Source organism: Octopus bimaculoides, chromosome 11 (assembly GCF_046866305.1).
Source record: "Octopus bimaculoides isolate indiv1 chromosome 11, ASM4686630v1, whole genome shotgun sequence".
Classification (NCBI taxonomy): Eukaryota; Metazoa; Mollusca; class Cephalopoda; order Octopoda; family Octopodidae; genus Octopus; species Octopus bimaculoides.
In genome coordinates, this window is record NC_142938.1 from 67,159,209 (window position 1) to 67,183,440 (window position 24,232).

The 24,232-nt window shown below is 37.9% G+C and overlaps 1 protein-coding gene across 5 annotated transcripts in view; it reads left to right on the forward strand.

Moving 5' to 3' along the window:
* Window positions 1–1,067: 1,067 nt before the first annotated feature.
* LOC106876681 (uncharacterized) overlaps window positions 1,068–24,232 on the forward strand; it is a 31,140-nt gene continuing 7,975 nt past the window's right edge. For 2 of the 5 annotated variants that reach the window (XM_014925325.3, XM_089360233.1), the window contains exons 1-14: window positions 1,112–2,222; window positions 4,643–4,705; window positions 6,965–7,127; window positions 7,784–8,155; window positions 8,831–8,894; window positions 10,471–10,586; window positions 12,690–13,011; window positions 14,788–14,935; window positions 15,528–15,671; window positions 16,314–16,484; window positions 18,704–18,860; window positions 19,888–20,206; window positions 21,342–21,518; window positions 22,314–22,449. In XM_014925325.3, coding sequence (XP_014780811.1) covers window positions 2,158–2,222; window positions 4,643–4,705; window positions 6,965–7,127; window positions 7,784–8,155; window positions 8,831–8,894; window positions 10,471–10,586; window positions 12,690–13,011; window positions 14,788–14,935; window positions 15,528–15,671; window positions 16,314–16,484; window positions 18,704–18,860; window positions 19,888–20,206; window positions 21,342–21,518; window positions 22,314–22,449 — 2,417 coding nt within the window. In that variant the 5' untranslated portion in view covers window positions 1,112–2,157. Of the gene's footprint in view, window positions 2,223–4,642; window positions 4,706–6,964; window positions 7,128–7,783; window positions 8,156–8,650; window positions 8,895–10,470; window positions 10,587–12,689; window positions 13,012–14,787; window positions 14,936–15,527; window positions 15,672–16,313; window positions 16,485–18,703; window positions 18,861–19,887; window positions 20,207–21,341; window positions 21,519–22,313; window positions 22,450–24,232 lie in introns of all 5 variants that reach the window. The other 3 variants (XM_014925316.3, XM_052971899.2, XM_014925335.3) reach the window with 3 other exon arrangements.

Here is a 24,232-nt window from a genome sequence, read left to right on the forward strand (position 1 = left end):
ATATATATATATATATATATATATATATATATATATATATATATATATATATATATATATATATATATATATATATATACATATATATATATATATATATTTGCAATTGAAAAATATAATTTAGTTGGGGTTGAATTAACTCAAAGAAAGGAGACACTCATTTAGAGCAGTGATTAAACGAAGTCGTCGTAATTGTTTGACATTGTAAGACGGTAAGTTACTAACAAGGGATTTCAATCTTTTGCAATTATTGTGCAGAAAATTACTTTCTACTTCGTATCCAAAGTAACAACTGGAGAAGACATTGACGAAGACACTTGTCATTGTTCAATATAACACTGAATCTGGTATACGCAAATGAGGTACGCATTAAGTATGATACATAACATGGTTAGTTTAATGTTGCGTCTTTTAATAACTAGTTATATGAAGACCTCACGTTATTTCATAACACCACCTTCCCCAGTGTACATAACCCACACCTGATATATGCCTTACACTATTCAACAACTGTGTAACCTCTAAGAAACATTCTTTAAAATTATCTAAATGAAAAATATCTGCTAGAAAAATGAACACAATGTTATATTTTCGTCAAGCTGGGTGACAAGAAAATCACAGCAGTGTTGCTTAATTAATGGTGGCCGATGTCCATAACATGAAATCTCATAGCTAAAAATAACAAGTTTTATATCCTGCATGGCAATTTTCTTGACCGAAATATAAACAACTCTTCAGTCTATCTTTCAGTCTATCTGAAAGAGGATAGAGTTGGAATACAATTCTCCTATATTATTATTTATGATAAATCTATGGCTTCATACTTTATTCCAGTATGCTGTAATAGCATTGTATTTACATGCACAGAAGCATACATTTTCCTCTAAAAAAGAATTACTTTAAAACATTCTTTAATGGGGGTATGATGAAATATACTAAATTTATTGTTTCACAAAATATGCTTCTAGAAACGGGGGGTGCGACTTGCATAAGGGTGTCTTATACGCCGGCAAATACAGTTCTTACTTCAGTAAGGGGGAGTAACTCAATAACAAGGGACATAATTCAAGATAAACTCGATTGTTCAACAAATATAGACCGCTAAATTGCCAGTTTTGTTCTGGCTGCGTAGTTAAGAAGTTCTTACTCTACGAACGATCTTGGCAGACAGAAACAATGTGTGTGTATCGAGAGAAAACCAAAACAAATCGTTTTGTTATATGTGACTATCCCGCCAGAAATGCCGTAGACCCCGTTGGAAAGATGAAATACATGACACTAATGTTTACACCACTTACGATATAAGAAAATAAATAATAAATGGCAGTCTGCTGGAGATTGAAATTCTTAGGTTTAAATATTTGTTTCTTTTGTAAATATTTAAAATGACCGAATTTAGGCTCTCATCTATTATGTCCTTAAAATCGCCACACTATTTAACATTTGACAGCTATTGGGAAAACAAAAATCTAGTTTTTTTTTATTGAAGATATTAAACAAAAATAACGTGAATATGAGTGCCTTCTCAGACGGTTTCAGTAGCATATCAGTTTTCTACTTGTACTACTACTACTATTACTATGAGAAGAGTTTCCTAATTAATTTTTTACTCAGTCTTTCTTTCTCCATTTTCTGGAAGAAAGAATGCTGTGAGTAATAACCCACGACCCTTCTTATGACACAACAAAACCGATATTTCGAAAAAGAGACAAGAAAATAGAGAAAATAAAAGAATTGACCTTTGTGCTTGGTTATTGACCGGAATGAGATTTGAAATCAGAACACAGCGAGTCGGAATAGATACCACAAAGCAATGCTTCTCACAGATAGATCTACGATGACTGAAAAGGACCGGACAAATTGCCATGCCTAATACCATGGTGAAGATATTATGTGGGTGCATACGTTATTTATTTCATAAAGATTGAGCGAAAAGAGGATGTTTTTACTTTTTTTATTTTATTTTCGGGGAATGAGGAATAGACTTATTTGAAAGCATGGACACAACTGTTCCGACCCTCGAACAATTCTGCAAACTCACCTGCCGGTGTTCCTTTAGTCTTCCGACCGGAAATTTATTGTATTGGAGATAATTTCTAGTCGTCACCCTAGTTACTTTAGCAACAGCAACAAAGGACTTAAGAGATCGGTTCCGAGATGGAATGTCATGCTAACAAATTTTATGTGAAACAAAATGAATTAATTTCTCTCATACGCCAAAGGTAAATATTAAAAATCAATACTTTTTCATCCATCTACGTGTGTTCTTCAAATTTCGTACAGTAACTGAATTAACAACAACACGCGGAAAGTTTACAGAATGTTTTCTTAAAAGAAACTGAATGATAGTTCATTGTCCAAATTATTATTTTCATCATCATCATCATCATCATCAGTAGTAGTAGTTAATTTTTATGCAATCAATGGTATTTCAACAAGTTTTCTGGCAGCTTTTGCTTTATTTTATTTCAAGTTTGCAATACTTAAACTATTATAGTCAAAACGGTGTTCTTTGAGTTTATGTTCTGCTTTCAATTTGTCGCCTTTATTATGGGTTTACGTTCAGTTTAATATTAATTAATATTAATTAGATAAACCTTTAGTTTAGGGCACTTATTCGTTTGAGCGAAATCATTGCTTTCTGATTTTTTTTTATCTTTTTTTTTTTACAAACGTTTGTTTGTTTACATTTTTAATCCCGCTTCTATTTTCTTTTATTATACTTTTAATTTTTTTATTTTTTTTTAACGGTTTTCGTGTTTTTATATGTTATGGGCATCAGATATTTACCACAAGGAAAAATCAACATGAAATATCCACTTTTTCTTGCTTACATGGATAAAATGAGAATATTGATAATGACAATGTGTGTGTGTATCTCAGAAAATAAAGCTGGAGTTTATTAACACATATTATGACCCCCCCCCCCACCGAATCATGTGTGTGCGAAGCCAACTTCTTACCACACAAACAGACCTGTTCAATATTTCATTAACGTTTTCCAGGAAAGGAATATATATTTCTTTATTGCCCACAGGGGGCTAACCATAGAGGGAACAAACAAGAACAGACTAAGGGTTTAAGTCGATTACATCAGCTCCAGTGTGTAACTGGTACTTATTTAATCGACCCTGAAAGGATGAATGGCAAAGTCGACCTCGGCAGAGTTTTAACTCAGAATGTAACAGCAGACGAAATATCACTAAACATTTCGCCCGGCGTGCTAACGATTCTGCCAGCTCACCGCTACAAGAAAGCCAAAAGGCTCTTGCTCTCTAACATTACTAGATCTCTTTGTTCAGAAAGTTTCAGATACTTCTCTCTTTCTTTCTCCCTGTCTCGCTCTATTTCTCTCTCCCTCTCTCAGTAATGCAGTGAACCACTAAACCCGTTAGAATTCAGACTTCTCTCTAAAATGTAAAGCTTATTTATTCACATTGTTTTGAATTAATCCTGCATTATCTCATTGCTTTGAAATTATGATGATGGTGATGATGATCACCATCATCATTTAGCATCCACTGTCCATGCTGGGATGGGTTGGACAGTTTGATCAGAGCTGGTAAGCTGAGGGGCTGCACCAGACTCCCTCTGGTTTGGCATGGTTTCTACAGCTGGATGCCGTTCCTAATGCCAACCACTCTGAGAGTGTAATGGGTGCTTTTACATGCCATGGGCATGAGGGCCAATTACATGACATCAGTATCTGCCACAACTATGATTTCACCTGGCTTGATGGGTCTTCTTCTCAAACACAGCATATTGTCAAAAGTCTCGGCCATTTGCCATTGCCTCTGTGAGGCCCAGCACTTGAATGGTGCTTTTTTACATGCCACCGGCACAGGTGCTAGTTACATGACACCGACATCAGCCTCGCTGCCTCCAGGAAGCCCAGCACTTGAAAGGTGCTTTTTATGTGTCATCAGTACTGGTGCCAGTTATGTGACACCAACAATGGCCACAACTATGACCTCACAGGTCTTCTCAAGCACGGCATATTGCTAAACATCTCAGTCACTAGTCTTTGCTTCCATGAGGCCCAATGTTCAAAGATCATGCTTAACCACCTCACCCCACGCTTTCCTCGGTCTCCCTCTTCCACAGTTTCCTTCCACTGGTAGAAATCAGCACTTTTTCACACAACTGTCCACATCTGTATGCATCACATGACCATACCAACGCAGTTGTCTCTCTTGCACACCCACCACATCTGATGCCTCTTATGCCCAACTTTTCCCTCAAGATGTTTACACTCTGTCATGCATGCATGCTGACATTGCACATCCACCAAAGCATATTAGCTTTATTTCTTTCAAGCCTATGCATGTCTTCAGCAGTCACAGCCCATGTTTCACTGCCATTTAGCATGGCTGTTCGTACACAGGCATCATGATATAATTATTTATTTTTAGAATGACATTGTAGGGTAGGTGTGAGAGGCCAGATCTAGCTGGTTTGAACATAAAACAGGTAGAATATTTGGACCAGATATGGTTGGTTTAAATGCTAAAGAGTTAATGATCAATTGGAGAACTGTAACCAATATGGTTATTAATACTCATCACTTTTAATATAAAAACATATTATTCTTTTTAATTTAATTCAAATTTACTATAGAATAATTACTATTTTCATATTTCAGTGAAAGGGAGAGAGTTAATTTGGAAATGCAACTATGTGAATTAGATACACCTAAATCAAAACAGTAAGTGTTGTTTTGTTTTTTATTATGTAATTTTATTGAATATTTTATTTGTTTTCTTTTATTATATATGATTTTATTGAATTTTTATTTGTTTCGTATTTTGGGTTTTTTTTTTTTTTGCATAATTCACCTTGATTGCTCACGCTAACAATTGTATGATATTAGTTATATAGCTCTCTACACAAGAAACCTGTCTCAATTCTCATTCCTTTCTTCCATATTTTACCTTACTATTGCCTAGCGTAGACCTGTCTCCCCTTTCTACTCTAGCCCCTTTTAAAGGGGATCTTGGTAGTCTTCTGAGTTACATTGGAATCACATTAGTGCTGGTACCATGTAAAAGGTTACCCAATACAATCAGTGAAACGGATTGCGTTAAGAAAGGCATTCGGCTGTAGAAACCATGGCCAAAGCAGACATTGTGGCACAGTACAATCCCTGGACCCATCAAGCCCTGTCAAACCAGCCGAGAAAGAAAGAGCATAAGAACCAGCATAAGAAAGCGACATGAAAAGATAATTGATGACAGTGGGGATGATGATAGGAATGCTTTATTGAGAAGGATATATAATCAACTGGATTAGCTGTAACATAATACTAACACTAGTTTTATTGAAAAATGTCACCAAGGTTCAGATTTGAACCCAGAAACTAAGGATGTGGGGCTTAGCATTGTTATGTTTTTAACTCATTACTCTACCTTTGAGCTAGCACCGCACCAATGCAGTCAGCTCAGTTCAATAATAATTATATATCTATTTATTTATTTATTGCCCATGTGGGGCTAAACATAGAGGGAAGAAACAAGAACAGACAAAGGGATTAAGTCGATTACATCGACCCCTGTGTGTAACCAGTACTTGTTTTTATTTGACCCCAAAAGGGTGAAAGGCAAAGACGACCTCCGTGGAATTTGAACTCAGAACGAAATACTGGCAGATAAAATACTGCTAAGCATTTCGCCCTGCGTCCTAATGATTCTGCCAGCTCATCGCCCTAATATATAATAATTATATATTTATTGTCAATATATGTGTGTGTAATCATCATTTAATGTCTCTTTTTCCATGCTGGCATGGGTTGGATGGTAATATTAAAACAACATTGATTTATACACAGTATGAAAATTAACTCATATGCAATTAAAACAACTTTGATTTATATTCCGTATTAAAACAACATTAAGCCATATACAGTCATCATCATTTAACATCCGTTGTCCATGCTGGCATGGGTTAGATAGTTTGACCAGGGCTGGTAAGCTGAGGGTTTGTACCAGACTCCAGTCTGATTTGGCATGGTTTCAACGGCTGGATGTCCTTCCTAATGCCAACCACTCCGAGAGCATAATGGGTGCTTTTATGTGCCACTGGCATGAGTGCCAGTTGTGTGACACCAGTATCTGCCACAACTTTGATTTCACTCAGCTTGATGGTACTTCTTCCCAAGCAGTATTAAATGCGTATCAATTTATATACAATATTTAAACATTGATCCATGCACAATATCAAAACATCATTGATTTATATGAAATATTAAAACAACATTGATGCATATAAAAACATTATTCAAACAACAAACATAAATACATGATAGTATATCTCCATCTATATCCATTGCTATCCATCTGCTATTCCCCTTTCACACTCTTGTGAACTTACTTGTTCCTTCACTCTGTCCAATCCTTTGGACTACTCTTATGTTCACCTTCTTCTAACTTAAGGGTATGCCCTGATGCCTCTTCGCCATCTTTTCTCCTTTTCCTGCTGGATTAGCTATGTATCTTCTCCACTGCAAGACACTTGTTTATGTCCCTCTAGCATACTTTAACCTCTCATCACTTTGCATAAAACCACCTCCCTCAATACTAAGCCCCACTTAGTTGAGTGGTCTTGTCTTGCAAGTTACGTGCTGACATCATTAGTGCCAGTACCACATAAAAGGTGCCCATTACACTCTGTGAAGTGGTTGGCACTAAGAAAGGCATCCAGCCATAGAAACCATGCCAAAACAGTCATTGGAGCTTGGCTCACTCCTCTGGCCTGTCAGCTCCTATCAAACAATCTAACCCATGCCAGTATGGAAAACAGACATCAAACAACAACAATGTCAATGATGATGATGGTGGTATAAAATGTAACTTGTTTGAGACAAAGCCTACAATTGCTTCTACCCTGAAGAAGACAAATATTTTTATGAAATACAAAAATGAAAAGTTTGTTATTTAAAATTTCAATTTATTTTGTTTAATATTTGCAGTGTAAAAAATAAAGCAGCGCTGATCAAGTCAAGGCTAAAGAACCTTTATGAAGAAGAAAGAAGCTCTAAGAAGCGGAATGCCAAAATTATGCGACGTCTAAATAATATGGAACTTTCTCTTGAAGATTTGCTGTCTTGTTCCGATAAACTGAAACAATTAAAGGTAAAGCAGTGGTGGTGGTGCATACAATGGTAATGCATACCATGGTGATGCACGCAATGGTTGTGTGGTTAAGGTGCTAGACTACTAGCCATACAGCTGCAACTATTGTTTTGTACTGCAAAGCAAGACAACTAACTCTGGTTACTGCACTTTGCTTTTGACTGATCTAAAGGAAAACGATAACATTCTCTTCTCTGCATCACAACTGAATGTTTAGCTGCAGAGAAGGCCGCTATCCAACTATAGAAACACTTGCTGCAGTAGATCCATCTCAATCATGAATGTAAATCTCTATGTCACTTGATAGTCTTTTTATGGAGAGAATATATATATATATATATTCCAAGATGGTGCTCCAGCATTGCTGTAGTCAAATGACCGAAACAAGTAAAAGAATATATAGACTGTTATGAGGTTCTTGCTATTCACAATTACATTAGAAATGTTCCAACAATATAATACATCACTAAGTGAAGTACTAGTTATACTCACTAATGTAATGTGCATATGAGAATAACCATCATAGTTTTTCCCTACATGCCCATTAAAGCTGTTATAACAAGTCTTCTATTGTAATAGCTTGTGAGACTTTTGCTCATCTGTCACTCATCTTATTGTCATGTTCCATATGGCTAGTCTAAGTGTTTATTTTGCAGGTTGATTGCAGAAAGATAATTGCAAGAGATTATCCAAACTGGAAACAATATGCTAATGAGTTGGAGAAGCAAGTGATGTTATTTTGTCATGGGAGGAATCCTGAGCTTAACCAAAACCAACCAACTGATGTGGCAGCTACAGAAGGATTTCCAAGACAGAGGGACAACAAACTTGAAAGTAAATCCTATTTTGGTCAGTACCAACCAAATGTGGTGGTAACATCAGAAAAATTTCAAGGACAGGCAAACAACAGATATGATCCTGAGGTTGTGCCAGTTAAGCAGAATTATGACGGGGATCATCTATTAATGCAATGTAATGAATATCATCTGCAAAATCCCAATAGTGTAGTCACACCAAATGGTTTTGAGGTAAGCTATTTTCATCATCATCATCATCATCATCGCATTAACGTTCACTTTTTTCGTGAATGTGTCAGTGGTACGTAAAAAGGACCATCCAAATGTGGTCGATGCCAGTGCACCCTGACTGGCACCTGTGCCAGTGGTACATAAAAAGCACCATCTGAATGTAGTTGATGCCAGTGCCCCAACTGGCTCCCATGCTAATGGCATGTAAAAAGCACCATCCAAATGTGGTCGAAGTCAGTGCCCCGACAGGCTCCTGTGCCAGTGGCATGTAAAAAGCACCCTCTACACTCTCGGAGTGGTTGGCGTTAGGTAGGGCATCCAGCTATAGAAACATTGCCAGATCAAATTGGAGCCTGGTACAGCCCACTGGCTTGCCAGACCTCAATCAAACCATCCAACCCATGCCAGCATGGAAAGCGGACGTTAAACAATTATGATGACTTACCATTCTATATATTTCAATTAACAATAATTATTTTCATTTCCCTCTCCCAGTTTTTCCTGTCAGAAGTAAATGTACACACTTACAAAGAGAAGCGGCCCAACTATACTCGGTCTAGTTTAGAGATGCCCTCCAGATATCCACAAGTTTCAAAGCACCCAGATGGAACTGTATCGTTTTTAGGTGAAGCAAAAGAACAACTTATTAAAGCTGATAATGTTCAATTTATTAAGCAGGGAGTGAAAGAACAAGATGCTGCACAGACAGACAGGCCACCAATTATATCAAAAGTAAAAGGTAAAACAGTTCATTTTATGTATTTGGTTTTGCAAGGTTTTGATGCAAATTTATGTTGAAACAGATTTTGTTTTATCTTTGGAGGGTCATCATGCCAATAATAAACACACACGCACACTGGTTCTACATCACTTCTTTCATTATTATTAGTCAATTAATTCACCATTTACCCAGTAGCTTTGTGCCAAAATTTGAAACTGTTATTATCATCATCATCATCATCATTATTATTATTATTATTATTATTATTATTGAGAAGGCAATGAGTTAGCAGAATATATACATGCCAGACAAAATGCTTATGAGCATTTTTTCCATCTTTCCCTGTTCAAATTCTGCTGAAGTCAACTTTGCCTTTCATTTTTTTGTGGGGGCCGATAAAATAAGTACCAGTTGAGCACTGGGGTCAATGGAATCAACAAGCCCCCTCTCCAAAATTTCAAACCTTGCGCCTCTAGTTGAAAGAATTATTATTATCATGGAGGTGCAATGTTAATGTGCATGTACAACAGAGTATAAGTATATTGAGAATAAAATTTAGCCAGAAGTGGCATCAAATGTGATGTGCAGGAGAGATGATTGTGCTTGTATGGCCATGTGATGCATATGGATGAGGAAAGTTGCATAAAGAAGCGCTGATCTTTAGCTGTGGAGGGAACCTGTGTTAGAGGTAGACCCAGAAAGATATGGGACAAAGTGAAGCATGATCATCATCATCGTTATCATTAAATCAAGGAATCTTGAGTTGAATACCCTGACCCCTAAGCCATGTGCCTCAATTGCAATTAATATATTCTTTTCTACTCTAGGCACAAGGCTCGAAATTTTGGGGGAGGGGGCCAGTACGCCACTGGTAATTAATTTATCAACCCCGAAAGGATGAAAGGCAAAGTCAACCTCAGCGGAATTTGAACTCAATGTAAAGACAGACGAAATACTGCTAAGCATTTCGTCAGGTGTGCTAATTGCAATTAATATATTGGAGTGCAAAAAGGCAGCAAGCTGGCTTAACCATTAGCATGCCAGACTTGTCTGTCTTTAACTTCTAATTTCAAATTCCACCAAGGTTGACTTTCTCTTTTATCCTCTCGGAGTCGATAAATTAAGTATCAGTCAAGCAGTGGGACTGATGTAATTAAAAGTTGGTAAAGTTACCTTATCAAGTCATATCGACTCATAAGGGTCAGTTTCCCGGTTTCCATGGAGTATATATTCCCCACCTGGACGGGATGCCGGTCTGTCACAGGATGACTCATTTTTGCCAGCTGAGCAAAATGGAGCAATGTGGAATGAAGCGTTTTGCTCAAGAATACAATGTATCACCTGATCCAGGAATCGAAACCGCAATCTTACGATCATGAGTCCAACACCCTCACCACAAAGCCGCATGCCTCCATGATTGATGTAACTGACTTACCCCCTGCCCCAAAATTGCTGACCCTGTGCCAAAATTTGAATCCAATATACTGGTGCGCAGTCCAATCAATAGTATTCTCTTGCCCTGTGAAAATTTTACTTGTGCTTTATCAAAATTAATCAATAATGCTGTATTATTTTTAATCAAATTTACATAAAGCTCCTGAGCTGTTGAAGTCTGTATCTTTCAAAATGATGCCAGAAGTCAAGAGTACAAGTGCCTTTGAGAAGAAAACAGATTTTGCAAGTTTACAGATGCTACATCATAAAGATAAGGTGAGATTTTATATAAAAATTTTACTGTGATGTTTGTAGAATGGATCTTTGTCTTAGACTTTTGTTCTAATTCCATTCACGTCTTGGATACTTTAAGGAATATTAAATCAACCTAATTCCTGGTTGGTATATTATATTTACTGAGTTCAGAAGGGTGCATAGCAAAGGGGTTAAGGACTAAAATGGGTTATTGATTATAGGATCATGGTTTTTAAATCATTACCAGTGCAACCGTTAGTGGAGGCGCAATGGCCCAGTGTTTAGGGCAGCGGACTCGCGGTCATAGGATCACGGTTTCGATTCCCAGACCGGGCGTTGTGAGTGTTTATTGAGCGAAAACACCTAAAGCTCTACGAGGCTCCAGCAGGGGATGGTGGCGAACCCTGCTGTACTCTTTCACCACAACTTTCTCTCACTCTTACTTCCTGTTTCTGTTGTGCCTGTAATTCAAAGGGTCAACCTTGTCACACTTTGTGTCACGCTGAATCTCCCCAAGAACTACGTTAAGGGTACACGTGTCTGTGGAGTGCTCAGCCACTTGCACGTTAATTTCACGAGCAGGCTGTTCCGTTGATCGGATCAACTGGAACCCTCGACGTCGTAAGCGACGGAGTGCCAACAACAACAGTACAACCGTTAAGTGGTAAGCTGATAGAACTGTTAACGTATTGGAACAATTGTTTTGCTGCACTTTTGCCAGCCTTTACATTTTGTGTTCAAATACCACCAAAGTCAGCTTTGCCTTTCATCATTTCGGGATCGATAAAGTAAATACCAGTTAAGCATAGGGTTGCTGTAATTGACTTCCTTCACCTAATATTGCTGACCTAGTGCCATAATTTAAAACCATTATTACTGCAGCTGTTGTGCTGAGCCTTTGGGCAAGGAACACAACTCTATATGCCTTAGTGTGAGTGATTGACAAGAACAGGTTCTGCTGCTATGTTAGCTGTAGGAATAGCACCCAGTTATAAGAACAGCTGTGTCAATAGTATGCAAATATAATAAGTTTTCTAAATACCTCTCTAAGCTACTTTGAACTGGTAGATATAAAACAAGAAAATAAAACAAGTTTTCCAAGATCTCTGGTTTATTTGTATAATGTTACCTTTTAGTAATTTTGTATCAATTTATATTTTTACTCTTTACTCTTTTACTTGTTTCAGTCATTTGACTGCGGCCATGCTGGAGCACCGCCTTTAGTCGAGCAAATCGACCCCAAGACTTATTCTTTGGAAGCCTAGTACTTATTCTATCAGTCTGTTTTGCCGAACCGCTAAATTACAGGGACGTAAACACACCAGCATCGGTTGTCAAGCGACGTTGGGGGGTCAAACACAGACACACAAACATATACACACACACACACACACACACATATATATACACATATATACGATGGGCTTCTTTCAGTTTCCGTCTACCAAATCCACTCACAAGGCTTTGGTCGGCCTGAGGCTATAGTAGAAGACACTTGCCCAAGGTGCCACGCAGTGGGAATGAACCCAGAACCATGTGGTTGGTAAGCAAGCTACTTACCACAAAGCCACTCCTGCGCCTGTGCAATCACTGAAGTTAATGTTAGCATGAGTTGGTATTTAGAGTGTCCAGTTAAAATTCTGTATTATTAAAACTGGACGAAATGCTTAATGAGATTCCATCTGTCTTTACATTCTCAGTGCAAAATCCCCACGGGTCAACACTGCCTTTCATCCTTTTGAGGTTGATGAAATAAGTACCAATCAAACACTGAAGTTGATGTAATCAGCTTCCCCCTCCCCTCAAAAGCTGCTAGCCCTGTGCCAAAATTTGCAACCATTATTATTAAAATTGCTATTAGGGCGGTAAGCTGGCAGAATCTTTAACAAACCAGACAAAATGCTTAGCAGCATTTCTTCTAGATTTATATTCTGAGTTCAAATGCCACTGAGGTCTACTTCACTTTTTATCCCCTGAGGGTCAATAAAATAAATACTAGTTGAGCACTGATGTCATGTAATCAACTTCCCTTCCCCTCAAAATTGCTGGTCTTATGCCAAAAATTAGAAAGAATTATTAAAATTGCTGTTGATATTTATATTGTTGATGTGTTTCTAATCTTAGAACGATGAAATGTCTGCAGAAGGCCAGAGTTCAGACAAGCGAAGACTAAAACCAGATCTCAGCAAACTTGAGCTAACAGGAGAATTTGATTCACAAAATTTGTATGGAGCAAATGCCAAAACGTTTACAAAAAGTCAGCCTGTGAGCGCTCCAGAAAATATTTCTGGAAATATTGCGGGGCCTGTGAGTGAGAACAAACACATTACTGATGCTGCTGCCGAGGATACTGAATTTGGTATAAACAGTCTTCCGGAGCAGTTAGTTCGTTGTCCAACTGCTACGTCTAAATCAGTTGAATCCATCAGTGATAGCTTTGGCATTGGTGAGAAAACTCATGTATTGTTGTTGTCATCATTACCTTCATTGTCATTGTTATTCTCATCAGCATTATCTCTATATCTCCCCTCTCTCTCTCTCTCTCTCTCTCTCTCTCTCTCTCTCTCTCTCTCTCTCTCTCTCTCTCTCCCTCACACACACACACACACAAATGTCCATGCCCAATATAAGGAGATTCAATGGAAAATTTGATGTTAAGTAGCCAGTTACCTTCTGTTAAACTAACTCAATTGCTCTGAGGATTAATCAGACTCTCTTAGATTTATTTCTACCCCAACTTGGGTGGGTGGCACTTCAAATGGATGCTAAATCTAATGAAGCTTACTAAGACTTAACAGATCATTAAATGCATCTTGCATATCTTTATACATCTCAAAATGGTTTATATACTTGATATGGTCATTGATTTTCAGTATCTCTGTAATTGTCTTTATATCTGGAAATTGTAAAAATTTCCAACGTTCTATATTGTGCCAATACACTGTGAGTGTTTTAATGAAAGAAACAGTAGCCTTTTTCACTATATATGAGGTTTCTGTTATTGCCCTATAAGGTCTACCAAATAAAACATGTCTGTCTTTGTTGTCAACAAATCTTTTTCCATGTTCTTTATCAGACATGAAAGTATATATACTGTTATAAAGTGTAACAAAATGTTTAAAATAGTATCAGGAAAGATACTTCACCTCAGTTTGCAGAAGCTGCATTTGAAAAACTTCATGTGTGTGTGTGAAGGCACATGGCCTGGTGGTTAGAGTGTCACTCTCATGATCACCAGATCATAGTCTCGATTCCTAGCCAGGGCAGTGTATTCGTGTTCTTGAGCAAAACACTTCATTTTATGTTGCTCTGCAATCACACAATACACCTGTACAGACAATGTTGATTTGATGGAGGCATCGAGTGTACAGCACAAACATTCTATCACTATATTAACAAATCATCTGTGCAGGTTGATCAGCAAGAAAGTGCAGAACCCTTATCTATTGTCTGCAACAGGGGAACCCACCATATATGTATATGTGTGTGTGTGTGTGTGTGTATATATATTGTTGTGAGTGTTTATTGAGCGAAAACACCTAAAAAAGCTCCACGAGGCTCCGGCAGGGGATGGTGGTGAACCCTGCTGTACTCTTTCACCACAACTTTCTCTCATTCTTACTTCCTGTTTCTGTTGTACCTATAATTCAAAGGGTCAGCCTTGTCACACTGTGTCACGCTGAATATCCCCGAGAACTACGTTAAGGGTACACGTGTCTGTGGAGTGCTCAGCCACTTGCACGTTAATTTCACAAGCAGGCTGTTCCGTTGATCGGATCAACTGGAACCCTCGACGTCGTAAACGATGGAGTGCCAACATAGATATAAAATATTTTTAATGAACCTATTGACTATTTGCTACACCAGTGCCTGAAAAGTCACTGTAATGCTGTATATATATCACTGGCATTGATATATATATAGACAGGGAGATAGACAAACAACAGGTATATGTGTGTGTGTGTCTGTGTATACTGATGTAAAACTGTATATTAAATTATATCCATGTAACTCGAAACATATTTTAACCATTTGATAGGGATCAATAAAATAAGAATCCGTTTGAATTAAGCAATGAGGTTGATATGATCAAGTGTAAATAAACCTTTGAAGGTAGCATGACTGCAGTTCTCTGGACTGGAGCAAATGAAAGTATTGTTAACAACTCATGTCTGGCACTCAGAGATTTAATTGAAAAACATTTTTTTTTTTTTTTTGACAGCCAACAGGTCATCAGAGATCAGTGATGATCCATCAGACATTAGTGACTTTGGAACCGAAGAAGGTCTACTGACAGACACGAATGATGCTGAGCTAAATGTTAAACCTGTTGATGCTGTGGCTTCTGACAGCAGCCTCTTTGGAAATGAGTAAGTTTACTATAATAAAGAAAACAAAATATTTGATCATTATTTAATGTATGTTTTCTCTACTGGCATGGGTTAGATGATTTGACTGGAGCTGGTAAGCCAGAGAGCTGCACCAGGTTCCAGTCTGTTTTGGCTTGGTTTCTATGGCTGGATGCCCTTCCTAATGCCAACAACGCTATAGAGTGTACTGGATGTACTTTACGTGTCACTGGCACAGGTGCCTCTTAAGGAGTTTTGTATAATATCATGCTTTCGATATAAAAAAACTCCCCGATACTGCCTCTAATTCAGCTCTGTGATTCTTAACTCCTTTTAAAATGTTTGCATATTTCTGACATAATTTTACATGAAAACTTTTTGTTGTGTTCCAAACACTATCTTGTTAATCAAAAAGTTATTAAACTCCTCCAAATTCTTACTGCACATCAGTCTATCCTAAATCTGCCCAACAAACTGCCATAAAATTGCATGTGTATCCTAAATCCACATACCAAACTTTCTGAGCAAGAGGTTATCAACTGCCCTTAGTAAAAACTACAACACAAATGTATATACATAATACTAATATATTATATTTTATTATATTGTGAAGATGGCGCTCACAAACTTTGAGTCTGAATGGTCTGACTGTGTTGCTAGATATTATTGAAGAGACTTTCCACTCTGCTAAATGGAATAAGGACAAATATTATCGCACAGTTCAAACTCTAGACAGGGGTGTACAGGATATTATCAAGTAAGTGGAAAAAAATCATCTGTCTTTCTTACACTCACTTCATTTAAATATTCTGTTTCATTATTATTTCTTGTCATCTATGATTACTCTTTCCCGGTTTCATTCAATTTGTTTTTGTGGTTGTGAGGTTAAAATAACTCCATTTGCAATCAAGTGATCTCAGGTTCAATCTCACTGCGCATTACCTTGGACAAGTGTGTTATACACTAGTCCTGGACTGACCAATGCTTTGTGAGTGAATTTGGGTGATGGACCCGTGTGAAACCCCTTGTGTGTGTGCGCGCGCGTGCATGTGTGTGTGCTGGTGGAGGTGTGTTTCTATTTCTCCCCCTCCCACCACCTGACAACTAGTATTGGTTTGTTTATGTCCCTGTGACTTACCTGCTCAGCAAAAGGAACCAATAGAATAAGTACTGGGTTTATGAAAAAAGAAAACTAAGTTCTGGGGTCAATTTCTTCAACTAAACTCCTCTTCTAGGCAGTACCCCAGCATGGCCACAGTTGAATGACTGAAACGAATAAGAAAAGTTTCTTCAGACTCTTATATGTTTTTCTCTGTCTTTCCTCTGCTTTTGAAATTTTCAATTTGTGAAAAAAACAAATAATCCCTTTTTTTTTTTGTTAATCTGCTTATTTGAACAGAGCTGCAAACACTGGTAACAAAGCTGAAATTAACTTGGATCCTGTGGCCATTTCTATGCTTGTTTTCCAACAGTTATCAATTATTATCGAGAATATATCAGCCAAATGTCTTCTGCCTGATTCCTTGTTTCATTCTACCGATTGGCTTTCTCTTACGGAGAAGGATGTTATGTAAGTCTCTTTTTCCATAGATTCATTTAGAAGTAAGCAACATAAGCTAATAGCTAGGCGCAGGAGTGGCTGTGTGGTAAGTAGCTCGCTTACAAACCACATGGTTCCAGGTTCAGTCTCACTGCGTGTCATCTTGGGCAAGTGTCTTCTACTATAGCCTTGGGCCGACCAAAGCCTTGTGAGTGGATTTGGTAGACGGAAACTGAAAGAAGCCCGTCGTATATATGTATATATACTCTCTGAGTGGTTGGCGTTAGGAAGGGCATCCAGCTGTAGAAACTCTGCCAAATTAGATTGGAGCCTGGTGTTGCCATCCGGTTTCACCAGTCCTCAGTCAAATCGTCCAACCCATGCTAGCATGGAAAGCGGACGTTAAATGATGATGATGATGATGATGAGATATATATATATATATATATATGTGTGTGTTTGTGTGTCTGTGTTTGTCCCCCTAGCATTGCTTGACAACCGATGCTGGTGTGTTTATGTCCCTGTCACATAGTGGTTGGGCAAAAAAGACCAATAGAATAAGTACTAGGCTTACATGGAATAAGTCCCGGGGTCGATTTGCTCAACTAAAGGCGGTGCTCCAGCATGGCCACAGTCAAATGACTGAAACAAGTAAAAGAGTAACTGGCTGTGTGGTTCGGAAGCTCACTTCCCACCCATACAGTCTTGGGTTCAGTCCCACTGCACAACACATTTGGTTTCAAGTGTCTTCTACTAGAGCCCCAGACTGACCAAAACTTTGTGAGTGGAATTGGTGGACAGAAACTGAAAGAAGCCCGCTTTACACATACATACACACATGTGTGTGTCTTTGTGTTTATGTTTGTCCTCCAACACTGACAATGGATGTTGGTTTGTTTACATCTCCATAACTTAGCAGTCTGGCAAGAAAGATTGATAGAATAAGTGCTGAGATCTATTTGTTCTACTAAATCCTTCAATGCAGTGACCCAGCATGGTTGCAGTCCAATGACTGCAACAACTAAAAGATAGAAGATAAAAGATACAAACATTGATTTATTACTCATTAGTGATACAGTTGTTAATTATATGCCCATTAACTAAAGAGCTATTAATTAGACTGTCATTAATTAATTAGTTCTTACTTATGCAGTGAATGATAAACCTTGATGGCCAAATTTCATCATTCACTGCACTGCAGTTGCAAGTACACTGTTATATATGTTATGATTCTTCTTAGCTATAAGGGTTACCAAGAACCACTTCATTCAAAAGGCTCTGAAGAAGCTATGGTATGAAAGCACATTCAAGTAAGGGGTGCACAGTTCCTTACAATAGAAACAGCTGGAAGCTAATGAAAGTGATTACGTAGCTCCTGTTTTTTCCTCATTCACTTATTAATTAATATATATATAAATATATACACACACACACATATATACATGCACACACAAATATATATATATATTATTATATGATCGAACACCATGCATCCTTTTCCAAGTAAGTTTTATCTTAATAATTACGATGTGCATTCTTCTTCTATCTCTCCTATCTCTTCTCTGTCTATCTCTCTCCCTCTCTTGTTCTTCATCCTTTCTATTTTTCTCTCTCACTCTTTCCCTATTCTTCTCTCCCCTTCACCGTTCCTTCTCTCTCTCACTCTTCTTCCTTGATTCTCTCGTCACTGACACGTGAAGAAAGGGGATCTATCTTTCTGTCCATTTCCTTCCTAAAGAAAAGACTTGTCATTTCCTGTCTCCTCTCATGGCTCATCCTCCTAGCATTCATAATAATTTTTCTATAGTCTTGGCTCAACAGCCCTGACTGTTTGTTTTTATTGTTTTGTTCTCACTGTCCTGTTCTTGTTAACACTTTCACCCTCCGCAAAAAATCCCAAATTTTATTTAATTTGCTTTGCGGGAAGGACTATTTCAATGAAGCCACATATTGTCCTTACCTTCGAAACGCAGAGTAGATGAAACAGGGACAATTGATGAAGGGGTATACTCTTTATGTTGCATGTCTCGTTTCTCTGTTTGGTTTTTTCGTTGTATCACCTAACTGTCTGGATATTTTGCGTTCTTGTCCCATTTTGAATTATTTATATATATATATATATATATATATATATAGAGAGAGAGAGAGAGAGAGAGAGAGAGAGAGAGAGAAAGAGAGAGCGGCGTACATATACTTTGTTTCTTATATGTAAGTATATATTGTTGTTGTATTTTTATTTTCTCTTTAAGTTCCAGTCTTGGAAATTGTCCACCAGCAACCAGTCTATGGAAACGCCTGTTTCTTCATTTCCAATGTATTGTAAATAATAACATAATGACCGTACCAGAATTGGCAGCTGTCTTCATTCCTTCGTTGCTACACAAAGACTCGAACTACCAAGCTCAGGTAAGTTCTTATTAATAGTCATATTCTTTATGAAACAAATGCATTACACGGGCAAACATCGAAACTATTATCATCATCATTATCATCATGACTACTACCATATGTTATTCTTGTTCTTCAGCACCACTTTATCATCATTGACATCCATCTCCATCACCATTGATATATATTTGTGTGTATGTGGTATGTGTGTCTGTGTGTGTTTGTGTGCATGTGTGTGTGCACATTAGTGTTTTTACAATGTTTCTTTACAAATTATTCTGTCACATCTATTTGTATGTATATGTATGTTTGTGCAACTGTGTGTGTGAATATATCTATGCATGCCTGTATGTGTCTGTACATGTGTGTATATATGTGTGTATGTATATATATATATATATATATATATATATATATATCTGTAAAAATATGTGACACTTATTCAGTAGCCATGATAAAACTCCGAGTTTCGGATGCCAGGGTGTTTACGTCCCTTTGTTTTTAATTTCCCTTTGGGGTTAACGGTCATTTTTCAAAGGAATCTCCGGTGGCTGGATAACTGAAGAGATGTTGGAGTGGACCCCCACCCCACCCTGGCATCCGAAACTCGGAGTTTTATCATGGCTACTGAATAAGTGTCACATATCTTTACAGATACATTCCTCTATTTGCATAATATCGAGGTCTCTTTCTTTCTTTTGTTGCTATTCCTGTCAAATCATCATCATCGTTTAACGTCCGCTTTCCATGCTGACATGGGTTGGACGATTTGACTGAGGACTGGTGCAACCGGATGGCTACACCAGGCTCCAATCTAATTTGGCAGAGTTTCTACAGCTGGATGCCCTCCCTAATGCCAACCACTCTGAGAGTGTATGTAGCAGTGTGTCTGTACATGTGTATTTGGAGCTGTTTGTGTGTGTATGTGTGTGGAGCTGTATATTTATGTGTGCATGAGAATATAATTGTATGTAACTTAATATATTTGTGTAGCTGTATATATCTGATCTATGTGTAACATTATATCAATGATTTCTTTTGTTAGGCCTTCAACATAATAGTGAGCCTGTTGGGAAATGCAACAGAAACCAAACCACCGCAGCAACAGAGCGAAACAAAAATGAAACAACAAGAGCAGAGTGTAAAAGAAGTTAGTCAGCATCAACTAAGTTCAACAGACCCTAAATCACGGCAACATCAGCTCCCAACTGATATTAAACCACAGCAAGAGGAAAGTGAAATAGATATTAAGGCATTACAAGAGAATGCCGACGCTATGTACCCTCAGGATTTTCTATCAGATTCCTCATCAGATTCTTTAGCACCGATTGCCAAACCCGCTGACACCAATACAAATACCTGGCGTATGTTGACACCTGTCTTTTTTACTTTTATCTTTTGTTTATAAACACTGTCGTTTGTTACAGTGCTATGATGAGACAGCCTTCATGTGGTCGCACATCTTGCTGAAAATAGCACTAATTAGATATCCTGAAACTATAGCTTAGTGTCTTACAATTTGTACACATTGGATAAGGCAGTCTAGGTTGCACGGTGCTCAGAAGAGAAATGACTTAGTCATGGCTGAAATGCACTTCAACAAAAGTATCTTCTGCAGTTCATATTACATCTGGTCTAATTCGTTGCCCAAGCAATTTGCATCTGGTTTATTTTTTAGCCTATACATTATATCTGGTTTGTTTCATTGTCCAGGCAATTTACATCTGGTCTAATTCGTTGCCCAAGCAATTTGCATCTGGTTTATTTTTTAGCCTATACATTATATCTGGTTTGTTTCATTGTCCAGGCAATTTACATCTGGTCTAATTCGTTGCCCAAGCAATTTGCATCTGGTTTATTTTTTAGCCTATACATTATATCTGGTTTGTTTCATTGTCCAGGCAATTTACATCTGGTCTATTTTTATAGCCTATACATTACATCAAGTTTATTTTATGTCCAATACATTACATGTTGTCTATTTTAGTCTAGATATTTACATCTGGTTTATTTTATTGTTTAGACATTATTTCTGATGTATTTTATAACCTATAGACATTACATTTGATGTGTTTCATAATCAATAGACAATACATCTGGTCTCTCTTATAGCCTTAGACATTGCATTTTCAGATCTTAGATATTACATCTGGTACATTTTCAAAGCCTAGGTGTGTTTCCATAGCCTATACATTATATCTGGCTTAGTTCCATTATTTAGACCTGTCCAGCCTATGCAAATAGGGAAAACCAGGCAGAGAAATTATGAAAATGGTGACAGTGAATATCCTGTCAGCCATGCAAAATCATCAATGTCCAAACAGCAGTGTTCGGTTATCTCATTCAGATTGTGAATTACCCAATCAGCTTGGACCTCTATATTCTCTGTTTCCCACATACACTAACCTCGGCCTCAATCCCCTCTTTCTACCGGTAACAATACAGAAAATACCCTGCTATTACTTTCTCTGATTTGTCGTATTGTTTCTGTTTACTCAGGTAAACAAGAACAAGAGAATTTTGCAATGAAACCAGTTTACAGTAATAGCAATCCATATAGTCATGAAGATAAAAATGTGAGGCACTGTGATGATGAGGAGCAAGATGAAAAAGATGTTGGAGATTACCTGCATGAAACTAAATCACCAAAAATGTCAAGTAGCGTCAATATAAGTGGTAAGTGTAATGTTTATTAGTTCTAATGAAACATTTTAATTCTTTATTCACTCACTCTACTAACTCAGCCTTCAGTTTATTTCTTCCACCTGCATGTCATCCTTCTACTAACCCCAACCTCCCATTGACTCCGCCTTCTATTAACTCCACCTTCTATTGACTCCACCTTCCATTAACCTTATCTTCTATTGATTCAATTTATTACAAATTCTTCTGTAACATTGTTCAGTGAATTCCACCATTGATCTCCACTCGGTGGTGGTATTGTGGCTAAGCAAATCAATGTTGAATTACTAGGCAGTTGTTTGATGAATTCCAGTGTAGCCCAATTATTATATTGTGCTTCAAGGGAACTTATAGACTACTATGGAATATTAGAGAGCTTTACGTTATATTTTAGTGATTGTTGTTAGAAAGAGTTAGATATTCAACTATCAAAACTGTTGCTTTTCAATTTACAACTATACAAATTACAAGCATGGCTGTGTGGTTAAGGGGCTTGCACCCCAACCATTTGGTTCTGAGTTCAGTTCCATTCTGCAACACCTAGGATAAGTATCTTATACTGTCCCAAACCCACCAGTAACATATAGTTTTATTTATGTTTTACATAACATATATAGTTTTACAGTTCTATATTTAAGAGATGAGGAATTATGTACATTATTTACATTTGACAGATATTTGGAGGGTATATCAGCCGAGATGGGGACAAATATCTGTCAAATGTAAATAATGTAAATAATGTTTATATAGTTTTCCTAAGCTTTGGAATGTATTTATTTGTTACTTTAGAAACTCCTGCCTACAAGACATTGCTCACTGGATTGATGAGTTCAATTTCCCTTGATGAAGAACTGGCAGATTCTGATGGTGAGAGTGATGATTTGGAGAAAGAATTTGGTTCCAGCTTGACGAAGCCCCACCTGAGGTATGTATTATTATAGATGTATCATGTAATGCCATGCTTGGCTGCAGTTAGGTCAATATTATTTACTGTCCAGTGTCTCTTTTATTTAAGATACTAGAGTGTGTGATTTGAGGAAAATTTACTCTTAGCTGGTTGAGTGATCACATAACAAATTACTCGTTGGCTCACTTGATTTGGTTGTTGCTGTTGCTGTGGAATTGCATATCATCCCTAAATGAGGAGGCCTAAGACATGTACATTGTCAGTTGGGTAAACATGTGCAATCCACGGATCCATAGGTTCAGATACTCCACGTCTTCAGCTAACTAAAGCTGGCACTTTACAGCTCAACATGTTAATCACATGGGATACAGTATGGTACTCTGGGCATGTTATGTTTTACTTAACTAGCCAGTCTGGAGCTTCTGCTAAAAATAACAGCCAAATTTCCTTTAACTCAGACTGGCCATATCAAGCCCAAATATTCTACCTGTTTTATGTTTAAACTGGCTAGATTTGGCCTCTTACTCCTACCCAATAATATCATTCTTAAGATGAACAATCACGCCATCAAAATCTCAGAGCTACAAGATAATGCATAATTAATTCAAAACAATGTGCATAAATAAATATTACATTTGACTGAGTATTCTGAATGCTAAAGGGTTAAACTTGCTCTGTTGTTTTAAAAATAGACGACTTCACAGGATAATGCAATCTGCAGCCTGTATTGACTCTTAACTGAAGCAAATTAATTCCTTTGTGTTGTTTTTGTCTTAGGGAAGAGCATGAGTTTCATAGAATTCCTGTTACTCTCTACCTTATTACACTCTGTCTGACATTGCAAAGCACTTGGTCTTAACTCTTCATTAAATCTGTTCCATTTCATTTACATTACAAATGAATTCCACACCACTTTTGTGAATGCCTCATCTTATTATCTAAAAGAATTGTCGTTAATACTGAAAATGTATTACCTCTCTGAAGCATTTTGTAAATTCTGTTTTCCTTTCTTTCTCTACTTTATACAGACATGTATACACACACACACACAAGTCTCACTCTCTCTCTCTCTCCATATATATATATATATATATATCATCATCATCATCATCATCGTTTAACGTCCGCTTTCCATGCTAGCATGGGTTGGACGATTTGACTGAGGACTGGTGAAACCGGATGGCAACACCAGGCTCCAGTCTGATTTGGCAGAGTTTCTACAGCTGGATGCCCTTCCTAACGCCAACCACTCAGAGAGTGTAGTGGGTGCTTTTACGTGTCACCCGCACGAAAACGGCCACGCTCGAAATGGTGTCTTTTATGTGCCACCCGCACAAGCCAGTCCAGGGGCACTGGCAACGATCTCGCTCGAAAATCCTACAGGAGCCAGTCAGGCGGTACTGGCAACGGCCACGCTCAAAATGGTGCATCTCATGTGCCACCCGCACAAGAACCAGTCCAGGGGCACTGGCAACGATCTTACTTGGCTTGCCGGGTCTTCTCACGCACAGCCCATTTCCAAAGGTCTCGGTCCGTAGTCATCGCCTCGGTGAGGCCCAATGTACGAAGGTCTTGCCTCACCACCTCAGCCCAGGTCTTCCTGGGCCTACCTCTTCCACGGGTTCCCTCAACTGTTAGGGTGTGGCACTTTTTCACGCAGCTATCCTCCTCCATTCTCACCACACGTCCATACCAGCGCAATCGTCTCTCTTGCACGCCACAACTGATGCTTCTAATGTTCAGCTTTTCTCTCAAGATACTTACACTCTGACGGGTATTCACATTGACATTACACATCCAA